Source organism: Oryctolagus cuniculus, chromosome 9 (assembly GCF_964237555.1).
Source record: "Oryctolagus cuniculus chromosome 9, mOryCun1.1, whole genome shotgun sequence".
Lineage (NCBI taxonomy): Eukaryota > Metazoa > Chordata > Mammalia > Lagomorpha > Leporidae > Oryctolagus > Oryctolagus cuniculus.
The window spans coordinates 133592755-133618273 of record NC_091440.1 but is presented as its reverse complement, the minus strand read 5'-3'; the positions used below and the strand labels follow the sequence as shown (position 1 = coordinate 133618273).

At 48.6% G+C, this 25519-nt stretch overlaps 1 protein-coding gene, 1 long non-coding RNA gene and 1 other non-coding gene across 6 annotated transcripts in view; 1 reads left to right on the top strand and 2 right to left on the bottom strand.

Moving 5' to 3' along the window:
* Positions 1-1512: 1512 nt before the first annotated feature.
* LOC103348945 (uncharacterized) lies at positions 1513-20974 on the bottom strand. 2 transcript variants are annotated; one of them, XR_001793678.3, is made up of 3 exons: positions 20843-20974; positions 20448-20539; positions 1513-1647 (listed from the first exon to the last, which is right to left on the bottom strand). It is a non-coding gene; the product is annotated as an uncharacterized lncRNA (long non-coding RNA). The 2 variants fall into 2 exon arrangements; XR_011379084.1 differs by lacking the exon at positions 1513-1647 and having other exon boundaries at positions 19644-20539.
* LOC138843922 (small nucleolar RNA SNORD81) lies at positions 2360-2436 on the bottom strand. Its single transcript, XR_011379134.1, has one exon. It is a non-coding gene; the product is annotated as a small nucleolar RNA SNORD81 (small nucleolar RNA).
* Positions 20975-21350: 376 nt separating the features above from the next.
* Positions 21351-25519, top strand: part of YAF2 (YY1 associated factor 2) — an 80111-nt gene continuing 75942 nt past the window's right edge. Inside the window, exons 1-2 of one of the 3 annotated variants that reach the window (XM_051850965.2) lie at positions 21351-21700; positions 21948-22073. In XM_051850965.2, coding sequence (XP_051706925.2) covers positions 21675-21700; positions 21948-22073 — 152 coding nt within the window. In that variant the 5' untranslated portion in view covers positions 21351-21674. The remainder of the gene's footprint in view (positions 21701-21947; positions 22074-25519) is intronic. The other 2 variants (XM_017343269.3, XM_051850964.2) reach the window with 2 other exon arrangements.

Genomic DNA, 25519 nt, shown 5'->3' with positions numbered 1-25519 from the left:
GCTTTTCAGGGAAACGTTGTTTGACCCACAGTTTAAAGAAACTAATAAATTAACAAGATATTGTTTTAGGACAAGATAGACTTTTCAGAGGTAGTGGTCTGGCACACATACAAATCCATATACTAATAAGCCATGTTATCATTGACTTTTTTTCAAGATTTATTTATTTATTTGAGAGGTAGAGTTAGAGAGAGAGGCAGATGCAGAGAGAGAAAGTCTTCCATCTGCTGGTTCACTCCTCAGATGGCCTCAATTCCGGAGCTGAGCCAACAGGAAGTCAGGAGCCAGGAGCTTCTTCTGGGCCTTCCACACGGCTGCAGAGGCCCAGGTACTTGGCCCTTCTTCCACTGCTTTCCCAGGCGATAGCAGAGAGCTGGATTGGAAGAGGAGCAGCCGGGACTAGAACCAGTGCCACAGGCACAGGCTTGGCCCACTATGCCACAGTGCCGGCCCCTATCATCAACTTTCAGAACACTAACGATCTACAACAAAAGACTTCCTAGGGAGTCTCTGGATTTGGGACCAAGAGTTAAAAAAGGAAAGTATGATGATCTTAAGCACTACTTTATGCATTATGTACAATATCTAAATGTACTGTATTTTATCATTAATGGGCAGTAATTATATATTGTTGTTCACTAAATACTAATTGTGCACTGAGTGTTTTCATAAAGTTTATTTCTGTTGATTACAGAATATAATATGAGTTCTTCCAATTTTAGATGCAGAATTTCTAAAACAACATGCCTGTTGTTTACTTTCATGTAATTATATAGGAGGCCATGGTTTCCCTATTTTACTATTGCTACTGGTAACACAGCTCCTACACTGAGTGCCAGCTGTCTGACAAATATCATTCTAAGCCCTTCGAATGTATTTGCTGAGGTCAGTGTTTTGGCACAGCAGGCAAGGCAATGCCTGGGAAAGCTGCAGCAGATGTTCCAAGTGCTTGGGCCCCTGCACCCACACGCGAGACCAGGATGAGGCTCCGGGCTTCCATCTGGCTCGGCCCCAGCAGTTGCAGCCATTTGGAAAGTGAACTTCAGGACAGAAGATACCTCTATCTCTGTAACTCTGCCTTTCAAATAAATAATCGAAAATAAATGTATCTTTTAATCTAATTTTCACAAAGCCAAAGGAGTTATGCCCATTTCACAGAGGAGGAAACCAGCTCACAGAGCAGTTGAGAAATCCACATGTTTTATACTGCAATATCCAATGATGCTTCTGTTTATGATGAATCAATCTAAATAAAACATCTAAATAGCATTTAAACAGTATGAGTGAGATTGGGCTTTACCTTTTCAGTCTTTTCCTAATACTTTTTTTTTAAATAAGCATTAAGGGCTCAAAATTAACTCCCTTAGAATCCAGATTCTTGTGCCCAGTGGTTAAGATAACTTTCAGTATTAAAGATTAAATGGGTTTACTGGGAAAGCTTTACGAAACAAAAATTCCAGTATAAATGGAAAAACACCTAAAAACCCTACCTTGATGCAATCTTCCTGGACTTGTTTTTCAAAACCCGTGTTTTCATCTTCGTAGAACACGTCAGGAATTCTAAAGCGAGGCTTTCATATGGCACACCTGCGGTGTTAGGCCATGATCTCGGTACAAGATCTTCCAACATTCCACACTTGTCTTCTACTGTCAAGAAACATGATAAGTGGTTTTTTTAATCCTTGCTCTGAAAGATACTTATCTGTATTTTTATGTTCCGTGTTGTCTAAATGATAGCTTAGCCTGGAAAATGTCAAGCCTCAGCCTCGATCGCCTTTGAAACAGAGTAGTTCTGCACCGACTTCTGATGCACCCAAACACGGAGTTGTGGACGGCGTGTGCACCTCTCCTCCACTTCACTTGAAAAACCCTGCCTGAATGGGGAGATGAAGATTCATGCTGCCGTTTTATCTCATGACACCACAGCAAATCTGTGCTGGCAAACATCCCAGCCAGATCCTCAATGTGGCTCAAATCTCAATGGAACACAACTGTCAAACCCGGGACTCATTTTAAACCCCTTAAATCTGCACCCACATACTGCATATGACCACCTGTGGCCTCTAATTACAGAGAAAATGGACTAGGAAACCCCTTTTTGTGTTTTTAAGTCCCTAATAATCTATCACTTTTGCTACAGTGCTGGGAGCTACAATTATTACATCAGGCACTAAATAGTTTTTCTTTTTGCATTCAGTTGTGGGTATTTCTTTTTTTTTTTTTTTTTTTGGTTTGTAGAAATTTATTGATATTTCAGAGATGTTTCCTCTTCTATCCCATGAGCACCCAACCAGCTGCCTGCAACAAAGAGCACTTTTAGCCACATTACAAGATTTCAGATTAAATGACTACCAACAAACAGAATATCAGATCTGTTATTTTCAGCAAGTAATCAGAGAGAGAGTTCAAGTTGGGGTGAGATCATCATGTATAGTTGTGGGTATTTCTGTCTCTAGCATACAAGACTATCTTGAATAATAGCAAAATGAAGAAAAATACCTACAGTTTGAGCACCGACTAAGCACCATGTTCATAGCAGAAGAAAAATATATAAAAAAAAAATTTAAAAACTTGTTGTGAGTCCTTTTCAAAATCCTGGAAAAGAGGTGTCACCTGTAGGTGAGGGTGGCATTCCCGGTGCTGCTCATTTGTCTCGGGATTTGTCCATCCGCAGGGAGCCGTCTCTACAGTTTGTTGGGGTGTGGGTTCTGGAACATCGTCTTAGCCAGGGCTAGTGGCATGGTGCCTGCCCTTTATCAAATGCTCTAACAAGGCTGGGAGGTCACACCTCAAAACGGAATCAACCCTTTCTCTTCTTGTCCACTCTGTACTCACGAGGTTGTAGGAGGAAGGCCTAGAACTTGGAGGAAGCCCAGTATCTTCCTCTCTCTCTGGTCTCCCTTTGTCTCTCTACTGGACTGCAGCTCCTCCTCTCTCTCTGGTCTCCCTTTGTCTCTGCGCTGGACCAGGCTGAGCTCAGTGTCTGCCCTTGGGCAAACAGCTCCCTGCTCATGGCACACTCTCCTCTTTCACTGCTTACCCCCTGCTCTCTAGTGCTGGCAGGCATCATTTTCACGCCCCTGGAAGGGTACATGTCCACACCTTAGCTGGGGGTGAGAACTCGGGGACAGGAAGGAGTGAGCACAAGTGTGTGTGCCTTGCTTTGGGCGTTGGTGCTTGAGGTCAGTTGAGCCTGAGGTCAGTGTAATTCTACCCTTCTTCTGGTCTAGTTCTCCAGAGTGGTTTTTTGGTGTTTTGTTTTTGTTTTAAAGATTTATTTATTTATTTATTTGAAATTCAGAGTTACACAGAGAGAGAAGGAGAGGCAGTCACTCCCTAGATGGCTGCAACAGACAGAGCTGTGCCGATCCAAAGCCAGGAGCCAGGAGCTTCTTCCGGGTCTCCCACGTGGGTGCAGGGGCCCAAGACTTGGGTCATCTTCCACTGCTTTCCTAGGCCATAGCAGAGAGCTGAACTGTAAGTGGAGCAGCCAGGTCTCAAACCAGCACCCATATGGGATTCCAGCACTGCAGGCGGTGGCTTTACCCACTATGCCACAGCACCAGCCCCCATGGTTTGTTTTCTTAAAACTTATTTGTTTGAAAGGCAGAGTGACAGAGAGAGAGAGAGAGAGTGCATGAGAGAATCAATCATCCATCTGCTAGTTCACTCCCCAAATGGCTGCAACAGCCAGGGCCAGGCCAGGCCAAAGCCAGAAACAAAGAACTCCATCCGGGCCTTGCCCATGGGTGGCAGGGGCTCAAGCACTTGGGCCATCTTTCATTTCCTTCCCAGGTGCTCTACCAGGGAGCTGGACTGGAAGCAGAGCAGGCAGGTCTTGAACTGCTGCCCATATGAGATGCCAGTGTTGCAGGAGGCAGCTCAACCTGCTGTGCCATGACGCCAGCCCCCAGAGTTCTACATCAGAGTTTGAAGCCAAAGATGTCTCCAACAACTAAATAATCTGTCTTGTTTGGCCCCTGTTATGCATATAGTGTGTTAGAGAGAGGTGGAACCGGACTGAGACTGAACTCCCAGGGTCCTCCGTAAACACCAGCCAGCATCTTGATTCTAGTCTGTTACTGGTTTTTTTGTTTTGTTTTGTTTTGTTTTGTTTTGTTTTGTTTTGTTTTGACAGGCAGAGTAGATAGTGAGAAAGAGACAGAGAAAGGTCTTCCTTTTCCGTTGGTTCACCCCCCAATGGCCGCTGTGGCCGGCGTGCTGTGGCCAGTGTACCGCGCTGATCCGAAGCCAGGAGCCAGGTGCTTCTCCTGGTCTCCCATGCAGATGCAGGGCCCAAGGTCTTGGGCCATCCTCCACTGCACTCCCAAGTTTTAACAACTTGCAACAAAGTCTACACTTTGTGTGAGGCTCTGTCTCAACTGATCCAATCCTCAAAGCATGATGGACATTGTCTCTGAAATGAATAATCCATTAAGTGTTGAGAAAAAAGTAATACCACGTGCTGAAGGCTGGTGATAACGAAGGAGGTGAAATACAGGCAATGCTAACTTGCAGGCCTCTTGGTGCTGATCTGAACAATTCTAGCTCTTTCTCTTTCAGACAAAAATTTCAAAATTACAGAAGTCACCTAGATTCACATGTCATTAATTACTTGAGGGGAAAACACTGAGGTGTTTTTCTTTCTTGGATTTCTATATCTTAATTAATGGGGCTATCATTCCACATTCACTTTTGTGGAATAATAACTCCAAGCTATTCCAAAAGGGTGCCCCAGCTTCGATCAGTGTAATACATTAAGCCTTTTCTCTCACAATATTCAGCATTCCTGCTAGACACGGGGGATGGGAACCAGGGGAAGAAATGTCACTTCCTCCCCATTCCCGCCGCAGGATCCTTACTTGAAGGTCATGATCCGAGGCAGGCAGCCAGCTTCAGCTACAAAGCCTACAGAAGCAGTCACTATAAGGGGGGAGGTCACGAGGGCCGATCAAAGCAGCTGGCGCCTTGCCCTGTGGCCCTCCTCCGTATCTGTGTTGCAAGATGAAGCATGGTCTGGAGACCGTTAGGGAAGAGCTGGGATAAAAGCAGGTCACCCACACACAGAGGAGGTCGCCATTGGGCACCGAGACCCCGCAGAACAAAGTGAATGCGGTGTCAGACACTGGCCGAGGGCAGAAACCAGGCTGTCCCACGCGTCGATAAAAACCAGCAGAGAATAGCGAAGGCTGCATCCACGGAGATGACTACAACTCAGATGAGCTTCAGCTGAAAGAACCCAATCAGGGACGAGCAGAAGGTCTCTGTGGGACCCGGCAGCCGTGTGCTGGGGCACAAGGGTCTGGCGCTGGCTTCTGACAGAGGCTAGTATCACACTCCCGTGGCTCAGGTGCCTTGGGTCTGCTCCCTAACCATAGGCATGCTCTGTCTCTTACATGTGTTCATGCTGCAAAAGACTGAGCCAGAAAGCTTGAGAACGGCTGTAAATCTGCTAGTGAGAAGCAACTCAGGGCACATGATCCACCGGCATTCAGAGTAAGACCCTGTTCGTATCATGTTAGGAAGAGCAGGGATTGGCTCACTGGCAACAGTTCTGTCACCTGGCTCTATGTAAATATAGAACCACACGCATCCCCAGGGTGGATATTCTGCATTGTGGTTAAGGGGCTGCTCAGCACACAGCTCACTGGAGTGTGTGTCTGGACTCCCAATTCCAGCTTCCTGCGAATGTGGACCATGGAGGCAGCAGACGATGATGCAGGTATTTGGGAACCTGCCAGCACCCACGAGACAGACCTGGAATTCCCAGCTCCTGGCGCTGGCATGGCCCACTTCAGGATGCTGTGGGCATTTGGGGAGAGAGCTAGCAGATGGAAGATCTCTCTGTGTCCTTCAAAATTAATCAGCTTTTTAAGAAAAACGTTTATGGGCCGGCGCCGCGGCTCACTAGGCTAATCCTCCGCCTAGCGGCGCCGGCACACCGGGTTCTAGTCCTGGTCGGGGCGCCGGATTCTGTCCCGGTTGCCCCTCTTCCAGGCCAGCCCTCTGCTGTGGCCAGGGAGTGCAGTGGAGGATGGCCCAGGTGCTTGGGCCCTGCACCCCATGGGAGACCAGGAAAAGCACCTGGCTCCTGGCTCCTGCCATCGGATCAGCGCGCTGCGCCGGCTGCAGCGCGCTGGCCGCGGCGGCCATTGGAGGGTGAACCAACGGCAAAGGAAGACCTTTCTCTCTGTCTCTCTCTCTCACTGTCCACTCTGCCTGTCAAAAAAAAAAAAAAAAAAAAAAAAAGAAAAACGTTTATGACAACTCGGATCACTGGCTCACTCTTGGATTACTCAAGGCTCTGGCATCAGATCAGCAGGACGAGCTCGGCTCTGGAGGCGACGGGTTCTGTTGGATTCTTCCACACGAGGCTCTCAGCTAATCCCAGTCAGGAACTTCTAATGGATATTCTTCATGGCTTATTTGCTTTCTTCTCGTGTCTGAATCTTCACACTTACCTGGGCTGATGGACAGTGCCTAGAATTGTTACTGAAGGGCATTCCAAACACAGCTTGCCCTGTTTTGCCGGCAGTAATAAGCTCAATGTAGACAGGGTTGTCCAGGGGATTTGGTTTTTGTTTTTGCTAGGCAGTCAAAGAGCTTGTGACAGACTCCTTTTTAAACGCATCGGTGAGGTGTCTAAGTCATACTCGCCCCTCGGTTAACTCATGTAGGGGGTAGAGGAGGCAATTCAGGTGCAGTGGAAGGGCTGGTATCTCTGCCCTAAAAATTACAATACAGCAAACACAAAGTAAATCTACTTTTTAGACTCCCCTTCTGTGGTTACATTCATTGTCCCTGTCCCACCCCTACCGTTCCATCATTGTCGCTCCCCCATTCGTGGAGGAACGACACAGGACCCTGCGCTGTTCTTTTGTCTGCTCGGCCCTCCCCGGGTTTGCTGCTCGTTCTTCCCGGGTTGGCTGCTGATCCTTCCACCTCCGTGGAAGGGCGGCTCCCCCTGCCACTTTCCCCACTTCCGCGGGGAGCGGCACACCACCGGCCGGCTCTCTCGGGGGCTGCTCAGATGTTATCCTGATGTTCCCCTTAGATGTTCCTGGTGCATGTTGTCTCTCTCCTCCTTTATAGTCCTCTTCCACCAATCCCAACTCTGCTACCCACAGGCCAAGCATGCTGCTCTCCTCCAATCAGGAGCAGGATCAGCTCCTGCAGGTTATTGGTCGAACTGGAGGCAGCTGTGTAAAAGCTGTTTACTCCTCTCCCAGCGCCATATTGTGGGAGAGCAGATGCATAGAATAAGTCTTAATTCCAGTAACTTAGTCTAGTCCAAGTTGCTCCCCACACATCATTAAGATTCTGAGGGTAAAAAATGGCTGGGGACCTGGCACTGGCATTGTGCTGCAGCAGGTGAGGCAGCTGCTTGCCAGGCCTGTACAGAACACCTACTGGAATCCCCATCATTCTGCTTCCATTCTGGCTCCCTGCTAATGTACTTCAGAAGGCACAGAAGACGGCCCAAGTGCTTGGGTCCCTGCCACCCACATGAGAGCCCAGGATGGAGTTCCTGACGCGTGGCTTCAGCCTGGCCCTCACCTGGCTGTTGACTGAGTGAACCAGCAGACAAAAGATCTCTCTCTCTCTTTTGCTCTGCTGTTCAAAAAAACAAGCAAACAAATCTATAAAAAGTAAAGGCTGGAGTTAAATGTGGAAAAAGTGGAGCGAATGAGAAAGCCATTTACAATTTGTTTAGATTTATGTCATAGATTATTAATTTGCAAATAGGCTTGTTGCCCTATATAGAAATGATACTCAGAGCAGACACATGTTCTTTTTTCATTGCTTTATATAATTACACCTCCCTTGCTAAAGCATATTCACCCAACCACCTCTCCTCTCTGTAATAGAAATAAGCAGTAGGAAATCAAGAGGAAAAGCTGTGATAAACCAAATGAGAAGCTGTACTATTCATCTATTAATGCACTTTGTCCACGAGCCAGCCCTTTGGATTTTTATTTAGTCTGCTTTTCCTGCTGATGGCAGGATTGAAACCATAGCTCAGCAAGGAAGATCAGACAGGAGCAGCAAGAGTGACAGCATGGAGGGAGTAGAGGGGTGTTGGACAATGAAGTGACAAGAAAAATGAAAAAAGCAGACTCAAGGCCTCAAAAATGTCAGCGTTGGGGGCTGGTGCTGTGGTACAAGGGGTTAAGCTGTGGCCGGTAGCACCGGCATCCCACACGGGTGCCAGTTCTAGTCTCGGTTGCTCCATTACCAATCCAGCTCCCTGCTAATGCACCTGCGAAGACAGTGGAAGATGGTCCTTGGCTCCTGGCTTTGGCCTGGCTCTGCTCTGGCTGTTGTGGCCATTTGGGGAGTGAACGAGCGAATAGAAGATATTCTCTCTCTCCCTCTCTCTCTGTCTTTCTCCCCCCCCCTTTCTCTCTGCCCTTCAAATAAATCATTAAATCTTTAAAAACAAATAAAAATAAATAAATACATCTTTACAAATAAGTGAATAAAAACCTTAGTATCCAAGCTCATCTAGTATACGGTCAATCTATATACCTGAATACCGATGTACTTCCCACAAGACCAAGGGGTTTAGGTGAGTAATTAGAAGTCCCTTGTGCCTGTTAAGCATCAGGACAACACTAAGTTTTAGTTTCAAGTGGCAAGAACCCTCCTACCTGGGCTAGGACTAGGACTTTAGAGGTCTGCAAGCCACATTCCCTGTCCTCATGGAATTTGCATGAAAAATTTGCAGTGAGAGGTGATCGAGGCAGCCAGTGGGGCCAGAATTCACACGACGTTCAAGGAGGGATGAAAGCAGCATACTAGGGTGTCCCTGAGTGTGGAAGATGGCAGAGCCAAGATTCTACGATGAATCCTGATTTTCCCCCTAGGCAGCTGGGTGCGTGGTGATGTTGTTAATAAACAACAAAGCAAGAGGAAAAATACATGTGAGTTTGGAAAGAGTAAGTTCACTTTTGAAATGTTCATGTGACAGCCAGAAGTCAGAAGTACTGTTCTGGAGTTCCAAAGAGAGTCCTCTGGCATTCTCAAGTGTCAGTGATAATGGAAGCTCTAGGCAAAAACAAGAATGCTATTTACAGAGGAAGGAGGAGGGGAAGTTCAGGAATGTAAGAAAACGGAGTTGTGGAGCAGTGGGTGAAGTCATCGCCTGCAACACCGGCATCCCTCCTGAGTCCTGGTTCAAGTCCCAGCTGCTTCACCTCTGCTCCAGCTCCCTGCTAATGAGCCTGGGAGAGGAGTGGAAGACGGCCAGGCGGCTTGCTCCTGCTACTCACTTGAGAGTACTGGATAGAGTTCCAGGCTCCTGACTTGGGCCTGGCCTACCCCCAGCTGTTGCGGCCATTTGGGGAGTAAACCAATGAACAGAAGATCTCTTTCACTGCCTCACCCTCCCTCTCTGCAATTTCAAATAAATAAAGAAATCTTTATGAGAGAGAGAGAGAGAGAGAGAGAGAGAGAGAGAGAGAGAATATCTACATTTATAATATGCTTAGGGTTATAGGACCCAGGGAAGGACATTGAAAGGATCTGTTCCAAGGAACTGGGATAAAATCAGGAGATGGATGTGATGTGAAGGCCGAGTGAAAGACCAGGTGGGGCCAATGCTGTGACGTAGTGGGTAAAGCCTGCAGTGCCAGTTCCAGTCCAGCTGCTCCACTTCCAATCCAGCTCCATGCCAATGTGGAGAACAAAAGATGGCCCAGGTCCTTGGGCCCTGAACCCATGTGGGAGACCCAGAGGAAGCTCCTGGCTCCTGGCTTTGGATTGGTGCAGCGCCAGCAATTGTGGACATTTGGGGAGCGAACCAATGATTGGAAGATCACTGTCTCTCCCCACTCTGTCTGTAACTCTACCTCTCACATAAATATATGAATCTTTAAAAAGAAAGGTGAATACTGGGAAGTGATGCTTGAGTCTGACAACGAGGGCATCTCCTGTAAGTGGTGGAAGGGAACCAAAATCTGAAGGGTTGAAAAGGGAGTGACATTGGCAGAATGAGAGGAGGGGTCTTCATGACAGGCAGCTTCCAAGACACATGCCAGCAATCCTAGTCACCTTGTACTCACACCCGTGGACAACACGCTCCCACTGCATATGGGGTGGGCCTACTGATTGCCCTCAATGGAACAGAACACAGCAAAAGTAACAGACTGCCATTTCCAAGACTGGGCTACAAAAAAACATAGATTTGAATTTGCTTGCTTCTGTCCTGCAGCTTCTGGGAGGCAGAAGTGATGAGTCAAGTAGATGGATTTCTGCCACCCGTGTGGGTACATGCACTGACTTCCCAGCTCCTGGCATCACCACTGCCTTGCTACAGCTATTGTGGGCATTTGAGGAGTGTATCAGCCAATGGGAGTCACTCTGTATCTTTCAGTCTATCTCTCTAATAGGTTAATAAGAATAAGAATAAGAAAACCACCTTTATAAAATTAAGTATGTCCTGTATTTCTAAGAGGTATTTTTTCCAAAAACAATTCACTCGAGGAGATGACCTGTGGCCTTTGGAATAACCTGAAGGCTGAAAGTCATCAGGAAACTTCAAGGTTAAGATGTTGAACACTGCAGCTGGTGCTGTGGCACAGTGGGCTAAGTTGCTTGCTATGGGCCGGCGCTGTGGCTCACTAGGCTAATCCTCCGCCTTGCGGCGCCAGCACACCGGGTTCTAGTCCCAGTCGGGGCGCCGGATTCTGTCCCGGTTGCCCCTCTTCCAGGCCAGCTCTCTGCTGTGGCCAGGGAGTACAGTGGAGGATGGCCCAAGTCCTTGGGCCCTGCACCCCATGGGAGACCAGGAGAAGTACCTGGCTACTGCCTTCGGATCAGCGCGGTGCGCTGGCTGCAGCGCGCCGGCCACAGCGGCCATTGGAGGGTGAACCAACGGCAAAGGAAGACCTTTCTCTCTGTCTCTCTCTCTCACTGTCCACTCTGCCTGTCAAAAAAAAAAAAAGTTGCTTGCTATGACCTCATCCTATATTAGAATGCCAATTGGAGTTTCAACTCCACTTCTGATTCAGTTTCCTGCTCATGTGCCTAGGTGGCAGTGGATAATGGTGCAAGTAATTGGATTCCTGCCTTCCACCTGGGAGACCTATAAGGAGTTCCTGGCTCTTGGCACAGCGCTAGCTGTTGTGGACATTTAGGCATCAAACAAGGGACAGATGATCTCTATTTTCTGTCCTTCTCTTTCTGTCATTCTGCCATCCAAACAAATAAGTCTTTTGAAGCAAAGATGTTGAATAACAGTGTACAAATTGTTCAGAATGAGGAGCTGGCACTGTGGCTCATTGGGTTAAAGCTATGGGATGCAGTATCCGCATCCCATATGGGCACCAGTTCGTCTCACTCTTCTTCTTCTGATCTAGTTCCCTGCTAAAGTGTCTGGGAAAGCAGCAGAAGATGGCCAAGTGCTTGGGCCCCTGCCATCCATGTGGGAGACCTGGATAGAGTTCCAGGCTCCTGGCTTCCGCCTGGCCCAGTCCTGGCCATTGTGGCCATCTGGGGAGTGAACCAGCAGATGGAAGATCTCTCTGTCTCTTTCCCCTCTCTTTGTAACTCTGCCTCTTAAACAAATAAAAAATTTTCAAAAAATAAAAATAAAAACTGAGAATACCAAATGTTGATAAGCATTTGGAACAACTGGAACTGTCATACACAGCTGATGTTTACAACTGCAAGATGTGATTATTGATCAGATCAGTCTGGCTTTCCCAGAAGAGCTTTATAGTGATTTGTGCAGATGGAAATCTCCGGTTGGGAAGCAAGTGTGTGAGAAGTCCTCGACTGGGAGCCAGCATCGAAGCCTTTTCAGTTGACAAGCTGTCCAGACAGATTTCCTGTGCATGAAGTCAGGCCGTAGGAGGACAAGCAGCTCAACTCTGATGGTTTTCACGCTGGCTCTCAGCTCCTCTGCCAGGGCACTGAGTTTCCACTTCCCCGGATACGTGTCTGTGATGTTTTTCATTGCAAGACTTGTTTTTCCTGCCTTTTTACTTTTATCAGATAGCTGAACAACTAATCTGTCGGCAAAGTTTGCTCATCTGATATTAGGGCTCCTTTCTGTCACGTGGTGGTTAATTCTGCAGCGTCCTTTAAAATGCTGCCTTGATAGTAGCATAATGATCCATTTACCAGTGCATATTGGAAGGACAAATTTTGGTGCAAAACCACATTATCAAGCCTGGCACAGCATTTACCACTTTAGCACCTCTTCACGTGCTCTGTATTGTCTGATGTGAGATGTTTCTTTCTTTATGTTTTTTGTTTTTTGTTTTTTGTTTTCAGGGAGACAGTAGTGGACCTGGCATTGTGGTACAGCAGGTTGTCATCTCCCGAGGCTTTCACAACCCCTGTTGGAGTGCCTGGTCTGAGTCCTGGCTACTCTGTGCCTCTGACCCAGCTTTCTGCTAATGCACATGGGAGACGTAGATAGTGGTCCAAGAACTTGGGTTACTCTCACCCAAGGGAAAGACCTAGGAGTTCCTGATTCCTAGCTTTGAGCTGGCCCAGCCCTGGCGCTTGCAGAAGTTTGAGGAGTGAACTAGTGGACAAAGAATCTCTCTTTCCTTCCCTATTACTCTACCTTTCAAATAAAGACATCATATTTCAAAAAAGATCATAGAAATTAAATTAAAATATAAGCTTATTTTGATGCAAATTTTTAAAATTTCATGCATAGTTTTTAAAATTTAAATGAGGCTAGTAGACCAAATGCCAGCCCCCCTGTGAATTTTTGAAGACCCCTTGTGTCAGTTCAGTGCAGAATTCTTTCTTCTGTGGATTGAGAGTGATGCACACAGTTGCATGCTCACCACAGTCAAGACCCAGAACAGCTCCACCAACCAAACTTTCCTGAATGCTGCCCATTTTCAGTGAATGCTTCCCCCAGTCGGGGCCCCTGACAACCGCCAGTGAGTTCTCCACCCTGAGGGTTGCTTTGTTCCTAGTGTTGCATGAGCGGCATCCCAGAGCCCTTCACATAGGATAATGCATCCAAGAGTGCTCCATGTTGTGGCGTGCATCAGTCGCCTGGCCCCTTGATCACTGGGTCCTAGTCCAGTGCATACGTATGTATGTGCACCCCTGTTTCCTTATCCATTTCCCAGTGTAGCATCTGGGCTGTTTCCAGTTTTTGGTGATTATGGAAAAAGTTGCAGTAAAGATTTGCATGTGGGGTTTTTGTGAATCCAAGACTTCATTTCTCTTGGATAAATACTTTGTAGTGATATTGCTGGCTCATATGGTATGTTTAACTTTTTAAGAAACTGTCCAACTTTTCCTCAAATTAGCTATGCCATTTTGCTTTCCAAAAGGCACAAAATCTAGGTGCTGGCAGGCACTGTGGCAGAGTGGGTAAAACTGCCGGCTGTGGTCCTGGCATCCCATATGGGCACCGGTTTGAGCCCCGGCTGCTCCACTTCCAATTCAGCTCCCTGCTGATGGCCAGGGAAAGCAGAAGATGGCCTGAGTTCTTGTGCCCCTGCACCCACATGGGGATCCAGAAGAAGCTCCTTTCTCTGGTTCAGGATTTTACAGCAATTTAATCATAGAAATATGTATCATTATAAGGATTATAATTTATTTGTATTCTTTTTCCTCCATAATCACCCAAAATGATAGGATCTGCTAAGACCTACAGTCTAGGCAGCTGTCACCTACAGTGGTGTCTGCAATACAGCCTTGATTCAAACAGAAACAGGATTCTGCTCATGCAGGTAGAGATGAAAATTTCAGAATTTCTTGGCTGGAAGAGACACAAGAGGTTTTTGAACACGATCCTTTCACTGTTCAAGTGAGAACTCTGACTCCCAAGAATGTGATAAATCCTTCAAAAATATTTAGATCCAAAAACTACTTAGATAAAAGACAGGTGTAGAGTAGGAGAATCAGAGCCATCTGGAACCACTGTTGACCTGCTGATCCGTACCTCTCCCTTTGGTTTACTTTGAAATATGAATAATTATCATTGTTCTGTTCTCTCTGTAAGCTCCCGGTGGCCTGGGAGGGGCACAGGGAACTCCGGTAGAAGGAATCCCGGCAGCTGGCCAGGTTACCTGCGAGAGTAGTGGACAGACTGGGGGGAGACAGGCTGCTCAACAATCCCGTCAGCTGTCTGTGGATGCATGACTCAGCGCCCTCTGTCAAGTCGCCCCTGGCACTCAGGTGAGCACGTGCAGGCATTAGGAACGTACACATACGTGTCACAAGTACTCTGTGCACACCAACCCACAAGCATTCTGAGGCAAGCACTATTATCATGACCACTGCAGGCACAAGGAAACTGAGGCACAGAAACTTGAACTTGTCCAGTGCTATTCAGGGAGTAGGTGGCACAGCTGGAGCTGGAAATGTCTGGCTGCAGAGTCCAGCCATACTACTTCAGAAAGACAGCGGTCACTCAGATATTGCTTACAGATGCCAGGCTGTGTTTCTACATGTATTAAATGGTGTAGCCCTTAACGAGGGTGTCAAATGTCTAGCCCATGGCCATATAAATCCCGCAAGATCATCTGGTCTGGCCCTGCCAAGGCAACTGCAGGCAGAACTTGAAACTCAATAATCAATATCAGGTTAATTTCTTTTTTTTTTTTTAAAGATGTGTTTATTAATTTGAAAGGCGGAGTTACAGAAGGGCAGAGGCAGAGAGAGAGAGAGAGAGAGAGAGAGTCAGTCATCTTCCATCTGATGGTTCACTCCCCAATTGGCCGCAACAGCCTGAGCTGCACCGATCTGAAGCAAGGAACCAGGAGCCTCTTCCAGGTCTCCCACGTGGGTGCAGGGGCCCAAGGACTTGGGCCATCTTTCACTACTTTCCCAGGCCACAGCTGAGAGCTGGATTGGAAGTGGAGCAGGCGGGACTAGAACTGGCACCCACATGGGATGCAAGCGCTGCAGACAGCGGCTTTACCCACTATGCCACAGGTTAATCTATTCTTATGGATTTATTTACTGGGGACAGCGCTGTGGCATAGTGGATAAAGCCATTGACTGTGACGCTGGCATCCCACATAGGCACTGTTTCTTCTTGCGATGCAGCTCCCTGCTAATGGCCTGGGAAAAGTAGCAAATGGCACCTGCCACCCATGTGGGAAACCCATTTCGAGTGCCAGCCTCCTGGCTTTGGCCTGGACCAGGACTGGTTGTTGTGGGCATTTGGGGAGTGAACCAATAGCTGGAAGATTCTCTCTCTCTGTCATTCCACCTCAAATAAAAAAATGAGTAATTAAATATTACAAAAATTCAGGGGCCAGGCTTGCTGTTTTTATAACAACTAACTCTCAGGAGAACAAATTCATTCTGCAAGGCCAGCACTGTCGCTCCCCCTCTTCGAGGAGGAACGACACAGGACCCTGCGCTGTTCTTTTGTCTGCTCGGCCCTTCCCGGGTTTGCTGCTGGTCCTTCCACCTCCGTGGAAGGGCGGCTCCCCCTGCCACTTTCCCCACTTCCGCAGGGGAGTGGCACACCGCCGGCCGGCTCTCTCGGGGGCTGCTCAGATGTTATTCGGATGTTCCTCTTAGATGTTCCTGGTGCATATTGTCTCTCTCCTCCTTTATAGTCCTCTTCCACCAATCCCAACTCTGCTACCCACACGCCGAGTACGCTGCTCTCCTCCAATCAGGAGCAGGATCAGCTCCTGCAGGTTATTGGTCGAACTGGAGGCAGCTGTGTAAAAGTTGTTTACTCCTCTCCCAGCGCCATATTGTGAGAGAGCAGATGCATAGAATAAGTCTTATTTCCAGTAACTTAGTCTAATCCGAGTTGCTCCCCACACAGCACCAAACTCTTTTCCAAGGCTGATGCCACCACGACAAGACTACCTTCCCACTAGCCCCACCTCCCAAAGATTCCACCACCTCGACACCCTTGATTTCAGCATACGGACCCTTGGGACTAAGGATTCCGAGATGCCAAGCATGCAAACCCCTGGGAGACACATTCAATGCACAGCATTTATTCATACTAGAATTTTTAGGGGCATCTACATAGCTGTTAAAACGCTGGATTGACACCTACATCCCTCATCATTCTGCCTGGGATTGATGCCTGCCTCCAGTTCCCGAATCCAGTTTCCTGGCACAAGTAATTAGGTCCCTGCCAGCCACATGGGAGACCTGGATTGTGTTCCTGGCTCCTGGCTTTGGCCTTGGCTTTGTCCCAGGCATTGTGGGCATTTGGGGAGTGAACCAATACATGGAAGATATCTCCTTCCCTCTCTCTCTGTAACTCTTTCAAATAAATAAATCTTAAATAAATAAAAATAAATGATAGGACTAGGTTTCTCTATAAAATTTACATTAAAATGTTAATTAACTATAGTACTTACAGGATAAAATGTGTTTGATTCTAGAGTATAATTCTAATGAAACATTATTTGAATGGCAATATGTTTACTGCAAGAAATCCTTGCTGGAATCCCAGGAGTTCTATTTTTGTTACTGCAAAAACTGATGTTAGTTCAATCATTTTCTTAAGAAGACATGTATGACAAGAGATTAAAATTTCTTCTTAAATATCACTTTTCAAGATTATGTCTCAGGAAAATATTATGTTTTCTGCAAAGAAATTACATACTGGAGCTGTGTTTGTGCTTCTGGCAGAAAGACGTTAGATACTTATAAATTTTTCAGATATGTTATGGTAGACATTTCTGGGTCAAACATATCCATATAAGAATGTTTAAAATATGTTTGCATTTACTACGTGTTCTCAGTAGCTACAATATTTGCATTTTCTACTTGAAGCTCATAAAATCAATTACCATATGATCAAGGATGAAGTTTATTAAGCTGCTGTGTTCTGTGGGGCTGGCTAAGCCTCTGCCTATGGTGCCGGCATCCCATACTGGCGGCAGTTTGTGTCCCAGCTGATCCTCTTCCCATCCAGCTCTCTGCTAATGACCCAGGAAAGCAGTGGAAGATGGCTCAAGTGCTTGGGCCCTTGCACCTGCATGGGAGAGCAGAAGGAAGCTCCTGGCTCTTGGCATCTCATGGGTTCAGCTCTGGCCATTGTGGCCATTTGGGGAGTGAACCAGTGGATGGAAGATCTTTCTCTCTGTCTCTCCCTCTCTCAGTAACTCTATTACCCAAGTAAATAAATAAATACAATCTTGGAAAAAAAAGATGCTGTGTTCTTCCAGTGGATACAAGGGCATTGCCTTCCCTGCTGTGGGGTGTTTGCACACAGAGCTGCTCTCCCAGAGCTCCTGCAAGAAATGGAGGTGCACAGTGCAGGGTACTCAGTCACTGTAGGGAACTGGAGGTTTTCATTTTGAGTCCTCCTCTAATTTTTAGGAATATCAAGCTTATAGCTTTGACCTATACAACAAATCCAGTCTTACTCTAGTACATATTCACATCCACTACGTTTTTTCCAAGGCATCTTTTTCATTGTAATCTTATCAGCTCTTTGAGGATAAATATAAAAATCTATCCAAGGGGCATTGTTAAATACTTAAAAGGGCACTAACAAGAACTAGTAGAAATAAAATGTAATGAATAAGGAAATACAAAATTAAAAGTGGAGATGTGAATGAATAGGAAACCTAAGGAGAAGAAAATGTGTCCAACAAAAAGTAACAGAGATGAGAACTTGTAACAGATCCACTGGAAAGGCAGTATCTGCAGAAAATAAAAAATAAGAGGAAACAATAGGAAAAAATACTCGTTAGGTAATTATGCAGAATTTGTTCTGGACTGCCTTAATGTCTTCTAACCACACACACCCAGCCAGTGTGAAGGGTTTTCACATAAGGCTTTTGAAACCAAGAATGTGTAGGCTACAGTTAACTTACTCTAGTTCTCACACTGAGGTCCTAACTCCCCGTACCTCAGAATGTGACTGTATATGGAGAGAGGGTCTTTAAAGAGGTAAATTAAATTAAAATGAGGTCATTAGGATACTCCCTCATCCAATAACTGTGTCCTGCTAAGAGGAGATCGGGACAGGCCCAGGAGAGGCCACCAAGGAACCAACCCTGCTAGCACCTTGCCCTTACACTTCTCGCCTCCAGAACTGTGAAAAAACAGACCTCCGTCTCAACCAAATTGAGTGCACAGCACTGTGCTACAAGCACCCTAAGGGCAAATGTAACTGGTTTTACATAACTTTCATAACACAATCAATAAAGGCACTTCTATTTTGCCAAAACAAGATGCCAAGCAAAAATGCCGTACGTCAACCTTTCAAAATCTGGTTGGTTCCATATTTGTAGCTTACTGTTGTTACACAGGCTGAGTGAATATCCCTTATCCCAAAATTTGGGGACTAGAAGTGTTTCAGATCGAGGAATACATGCAAATAGGAAGGTATTTCTGGTATGAGACCTAGGTCTAAACACAAAATTCACTTATGTTTCATATATGTTTATACTGGAGATTTTTTTAAAGATTTTATTTATTTATTTGAGAAGTAGAGACAGTGAGAGGGAGAGACAGAGAGAAAGGTCTTCTGTCCGTTGGTTCACTCTCCAAATGGCCCCAAAGGCAGGAGCTGCACTGATCTGAAGCCAGGAGCCAGAAGCTTCTTCTGGGTCTCCCACGTGGGTGCAGGGGCTCCAGGACCTGGGCCATGTTCTACTGCTTTCCCAGGCCACAGCAGAGAGCTGGATTGGAAGAGGAACAGCCAGGACTAGAACCGGTGCCCATATGGGATGCCGGTGCCGCAGGCAGAGGATTAACCTACTGTGCTGTGGCGCCGGCCCCAAGGACTTTTTATATAAAGAGTCTAATGTTTTTGCGCATGGAACAAAATTTTATGGTTTTCTACTTACGGTATCACATCCAGACTCAGAAAAGTTTTGGATTTGGGGGCATTCTGAACTCTGATTTTGGATTAGGAATGCACACTTTGTACTTGATCTTGAGTTCCTTCTCTTACGGAAGGTTTGCAACTCCTTTCTTTCTTATTTCCCCCAAATTCCTCTCTAATTTCAGATATCAGCTCTTATTGCCTAATGGCTATACAGTGTTGTGTTTGTCTACTAAACTCAGGACTCATGACAACAGCGTCCCTGGGACCCCATGGTCTGCCTGTGCCCCAAGTCAGGGGCTCACAATCTGTGCACTAGCATCCAGGGCCAGCAGACCAGTCACGTGCGCAGGTCAGCAGCTTCTCCAGTCTCGCCTTCCCCAGGAACTTCATCACAACAACGCAAAGGGAGAGGGTTGTATCAGCACTCCAGAACGCTCCAGCACCTCACTGTGTAGGCGCCACAACTACGGCTGACGCTTCTATTCACTCTGGTCTCTGTTCACGTGCTGCAAACACACCCAAGCGGGTAAGCATCGGGGCCACCTGGTGACCAGGCTCTTCTTCCTGTTCTCCAGAGACGGCAGGGACGCCGTGAGGAACAGGTGTGACTTCCTGTGGTGCAGTGGGAATATTACGGTCTCCACGCAAGCCTAGTACAGGCAGGGGCCTTTCTAAGAACAACATCAGTAAGCTGAGGCAGCACAATGTGCTGCTCTGTTCCCCACAGCAGCTGGGCTCTGGGCTCTTCTGTAAGGACTTCCAGAGCCGCAAAGCCCAGTTGGAAGAATTGTTGTGAATTCCACCATTTGTTGACCATCTGCTGCATACACTACGCTCAACAGGTGCAACCCCAATAGCAGAAATACCTCATTCAAGAATTCTGACTCCAGTGAATGCATTTATTCTCAGACTATTTTGTAATTTTTTTATTTGTGATAGAGGAGAGGGAGGTGGGGAGGGAGTGAGGAAGGGAGACAGAGAGGGTAGGAGAGAGATGGGGGAGGGGCGGGCAGAGATTTCTCACGCACTGGTTTACTCCTCAAAAGCCTACAACAGCTTACACTGGGCCAAGCCAAAGCTGGGACTAGGAACTCCCTCTGGGTTTCCCACAGGGACTCAAGTAGCCCAGCCATGACTGCCAGCTCCCAGAGGGAGCATTAGCAAGAAAGTGCATCAGAAGCAGAACCAGGACTTGAACCAGGACTTGAACCAGGCACTCCGGGTTGAATGCGGGTGTCCCACGTGGTGTCTTAACCGCAGGCCAAACAGCAGCCCCTCTGAATGTTGCCTGAGTGCCCACAGTGGGCCGCACTGCTGCAGGGACTGAGCTCGATGACCAGGACAGCCAAGGCAAGTTCCAGCCCACACCAGCTCATGACGCACGCGGGCTGCCGGCCGCTACACCCTGGAGAGGCGGTGATGTGCAGCCCCGCGGCGGGGGTGGGGGCTTCCAGCACAATGGGCTTTGCTTTATTTCGTTTTAAAAACACATGTTGCTATGCCTTTTGCAACCACAATGATTCATCAGTCTCCTGGATGACCCTTCCAGTGAAGTGTTTTTTTGTTTTTTTGTTTTTTTTTTTTTTTTTTTTTTTTTTAACACTTTACGGTGCCTTAGACTTGGAAGAGACCTTTGTAGTGGTAACAGCGTTAACTCATTTATTTTACAGATTAAAAAAAAAAATGAAGTGGCTCAGTTTACCATTGCAGCCCGGCAGGATGGAAGAGGAGGCCCCGGATGTCCTCGTGGGTTTTCCTTAATCGCATTTCCATGTTGCTGGGCAGAAGCGATTTCTGCAGAAAGCAGAGAGGACAGTGAGTTAGGGCTGCGGCGACCGGGGGAGACTTGGTTATTGGGAAATCACAGCTTAGGGAAAGACGAATAGGACACCTGAGCCCACACCCCCACCGCTCACTAAAGAAAAGCCATTTACCGGGGCCCTAAGTCCCTTGTCTTTAAAATGAAGGGATAGGCCAGCGCGGGAGGACATTTGCATAGCAGCCTGAGGCCAGCAGGGGCCAGGAGACCGATAGAGCGGCCGGCACCTAGCGCTAAAAACGCTATTTTACCGCTCATCATACAGTCACTGCACTCACACGCAATTTTCAGAACCAGCGGGTCTCGCTGTAGAAACCAGGCATAATTTCCAAGGTCCATCAGGGACGGGACGCGTCCTCCAGGGGCCCGGCGCGGCACCTGCAGCGTGCCCCGGGGGCCAGCGTCAGGCCCCGGGCTCCGGCCGCCGGCCCCGCATCCCGGGCGGGCGCCGCTGCGGTGCGCCCGGGGCCAGCCGTGTGCGGGACCCGGGGCAGGGCGCTCACGCCTCGGTCCGCAGCCAGCGCCCGCGCCCGCGCCCGGCAGAGGCCGTTTTTTTAAAATAAAGCTTTAAAAATATTTTTTTAAGGGCTGGAGCGTACGATTCGTTTCCTTTGGGAGAAGCCACTGCCGAGCCCCGCGGGGCCGGCCGCGCGCGTTCGGGGCCGCACTGCCGGCCTCGTCACCCTCGCCTTACGTAACCCTGAGGAAGTCACCCGGCCTGCGCTCGCAGCCACGGGTGCCGGCCCCCGCCCCGCGCGCGCACGCCCGCGGCCCGGCCTCCCGCGCCGGCCTCCAGGCCCGGGCCAGCGCCCTCCGCCGCCGCCCGGCCGCGCGGACAGCGGCCCCGCACGGCCCCGGCCGCCCGCGAGCCGCCCCGCGCCCGCCGCCCGGCCGCGTTTGAAGTCCCGGCGCGGCCGCTGGTTGGCGCGCGCGGGTCACGTGGCCGGAGGAGTTCCCCGACAGCTGGAGGCTGCGTGGGCTCCGGCGGCGGCTCGCGACTCGGCCGCGCGGCCTCCCCGCCCTCCTCCGCGCCCGCTTCCGCCCGCGCCTCAGCCTCCGAGCGACTCAGCGCGGCCGCGGCGGCGTCTCGGCGAGCGCGGGAGCCGAGCCATGGGCGACAAGAAGAGCCCCACCAGGTAACGGCGCGCGGCCGGGCGGCGGGCGGCGGGCGGCCCGGGGCGGCGCGGGGGCGGCGCCGCTGACGAGCGTGGCCGCGTGAGGGCCGGCGCGGCCCCACAATGGAGCCGCGATGGCGGCGGCGGCGGCGGCGGCTCCCGGAGCCCGGCGGGTCGGGGCCGCCTGCCCCGCACGCTGCGGGCCGGGCGGTGCGGGCGCGGCCTGCCGGTGACCCGCGGCGCGTCGTGTCCGGGTTGTGTCCCGCAGGCCGAAGCGGCAGCCGAAGCCGTCCTCGGACGAGGGCTACTGGGACTGCAGCGTCTGCACCTTCCGGAACGGCGCCGAGGCCTTCAAGTGCATGATGTGCGACGTGCGCAAGGGCACCTCCACGCGGTGAGCGCCCGGGCCGGGGCCGGGGCCGGGGCCGGGGTCGGGGCCGCGCTGCCCGCTGCCCGCTGCCCGCTGCCCGCGGGGTGCGCGGCGTGGCCGGCAGGCTCGGGCCGCGCACCGGCGGCCGCTTTGTTGTGCGCGGCGTGGGCAGGGCAGCAGGGAGGATGCAGTTCCGTTTCATTGCATAGAAAAGACAAGAAAAAAAAAAAAAAACCACCAAGTATCCCGGTTGTGGACTGCACAATAGGTTAAACTTCTTTGTTACTGGGTACGGACGCCCGGAGGGGTCAGCCCAAGGTTTTGCTCAGTTGTTTGTGTTCCAGTTGTCTGTCTCAGGCACAGTTGGAGGGGAGCCCAGCCTCAGGGACACGTTTTTCCTGAAAGTGTCTGAATGCCGTGATTAAATGGCAGTGTGCTAGACCAGCGAGACGAGGCGATCCCTGCCCGCCTCAGCCCTAAGTTTATTGTCAGCTCGTAGGACCGTGACTCTGTCTTATGAAAAACCGCTTAGGTGAATGGAGTGGCTGCAGAGCCCGGCCCAGGAAATCTGGTCAGCGCAGGCTTGGTCTGCTGGCACCTGGGCTGCCTTCGCCTGCGCTGGGAGGCAGCCTTGGAGTTGATTCGTGATAAGCCTGCAGTACCTTAACACTTGGGTAACGTGCATGTTTTGATATTACAAAGTCTGTCAGGAACTACACGATCACAATAAGCCTACCAGTGTATGACTGTCGCTTTAAAAACCAAAGAGGGCCTATGTATTACGGACATGTATGAATGTTCTGTGAATCTAGCTTTCTAAACATGAGGGATCCTCGTTTTCAACAGCATTTACAGAAATGTTTATAATGTAGGGGCGGTCCTGTGAGATGTTAGTTCCTCAGCAGAGCTAGCTGCTTTTGACATGCCTGTCCTTACTAAGTCACAATATGCCTTCTGCATAGTAACGCTCATTTATATTGGACAAAATATTCTGAACACTATACAGCCTTTAAGAGAAAACTTCTAAACACCTAAATTTAAGGGACTATAAGAGAGCGTCTGTAAAAGAAAAAAAGTATGCTTTTTCCAAAATGATTGCATTACCTATTTTTGGAACCATGATTTAATAGGTGGTTGTTTTTGTTTTTTTTTTTTTTTTTTTTTTTGCCAGGCAGAGTTAGTGAGACAGTGAGAGAGAGAGAGACAGAAAGGTCTTCCTTCCGTTGGTTCATTCCCCTAATGGCCGCTACGTCTGGCACACTGCCGATCCAAAGCCAGGAGCGGGGTGCTTCCTCCTGGTCTCCCATGCAGGTGCAGCGACCCAAGCACTTGGGCCATCCTCCACTGCCTTCCTGGGCCACAGCAGAGAGCTGGACTGGAAGAGGAGCAACCAGGACTAGAACCTGGGGTGCCGGTGCCGCAGGCGGAGGATTAGCCAAGTGAGCCACGGCGCTGGCCTTGATTTAGTATTTTGAAAAGCAGAACATGTGTAATGTTGGATTTGGTTCAGATTATATTTGTATATTTATGATAGTGCTTTGTACTTGTAAAGATACTCAAGAAACAATATAGAGAATTGTGTTTTGGAGGGAGGAACTTTACTGTGGCGAGGATGATGATTATTGCACTTGCTGGTGCTGTAATGTTGCAGTCTGTGGTTCCCAGTCTTTTCTTGTGGCCAGTAGACAACCAAGCAGAGCCTGTGTGTTTATTTTCAGGGGCAGCAGGGAAGTGGGGAGGCTGTTGTTCACTCCACAGCCAGTCTTGGGGTAACAGTGTAGGTGGTGGTGGCTCAGAAGAGAAGCAGCAGGCTGGATAGCTGGCTCCTGGGAGAGGAAGGGTCACAGTGCCCGGGGGAGCTGGCCCAGGGCGGATAAGTGGGCCTGCTTTAAAAGAGCCCTGAGGGCCACTTCTGTTGTTGTTGTTGTTTTGTTTGTTTGTTTTTTGCCACTACACCTTAGCTCTGGTAGATCCAGATTTTAGGGGTGGAAGCATTACTTTAGGAGGACTTAGAGAAGTGTGGTCATTTGGCTTGAAACTGAATAGGCTGCAGGCAGTTCACCAGCAGTTTAAGGGCCACTGTGTTCCTGAAAGCAAATGTCCAGTGCTACCACCCTTTAGGGACCCCTCAGTGTCTGCCTTCCTCTCCTATCTCTCGGTTTTGGCCCTCAGAACCCTCATTTCTCTGGTATCTGTTATTTTCCCACCACTGTTCCTGAAATCCTCGCTGGGTAGAACCATGGGAGAGGACAGTGTTAAAACTGTCCAGTGCAGATATTCATTGCACTGCAAGCTGTTTTCCTAATAATGCTAGAAAAACAGGATTGAAAGACTGTGGAACACTTTGGAGAAACACGCATGTCAGCGGTTGGAAGAAGTAATTCTGCATAGCTGACCTGTTAAGTAGCAGGTAGAGTAATTTCAAGGACATGTTTGACCGGTATCAAAGGAGGGACTTGGCCCAAGGGCAGCATGCCGCTTGCTGCTGACTTGTTTGTGTGACCCACAGACCAGAATGGAATCCCTTGGGTCATACCGATCCTTGAACTGATAGTGTTTCAGGTGCTGAATACCAGGACAAGCCTCAGATATCCTAAATGTTTGAAGCTTTTTCCTTTTTAAACCTCTAGAGAAGATTGTCTCCATGTGCTTCCTGAAGTCTTTACTGAAAATACCGTTTTTTCTGTAAAGAATGTCTAGTTAAAATGTTTTTGTTTTTTAAAAAGATTATTTATTTGAAAGGCAGAAATATACAGAGAGGAGAGGGAAAGAGGGAGAAAGAGGTCTTCTATCCTCTGGTTTATTCCCCAAATGGCTGCAATGGCAGGGGCTAGGCCAGGCCGAAGACAAGAACCAGGAGCTTCTTCCTGGTCTCCCATGCAGGTGCAGGGGCCCAAGTACTTGGGCCATCTTCTGCTTTCCCAGGCCATAGCAGAGAGTTTATTGGGAGGTAGAGCAGCCGGGACTCAAACTGGTGTCCATATGGGATACAGCACTGCAAGCAGGAGCTTTTCTATACTATAGCTCTGGCCCCAAAAATGCTTTTCATCCTAACAGAAGAGTTGCCTTTGGCTAGATTTTGGTAGGTCATGTCTCCCTGCAGAATAAAGTTGCATTCATTGCTTGAATGTCAGAAGAAAATGGGAATAGATGTAGCTTCATTTACTCAAGTAACAAATTATAGTCTTTAAGTTATGCCATGTCTGTGATTAAATTCCAGTTTTGTACTCACTGGCCTTAGATAAAATCTGATTAATTTTTTTAAATTATAGGATCTAAATAACAGTAAGGTTATTTAGTACGTGAAAGTTTCTACATTGTACTTTTGTGAGAAGTAATGATAAATGTCGAACTTGCATGGAAAATGTTAAAAAGAATAAAATGCTGGGGCCGGTACTGTGGGTGCTGGTTTGAGTCACAGCTGCTCCATTTCTGATCTAGCTCCTTGCTAATCTGCCTTGGATAGTAGT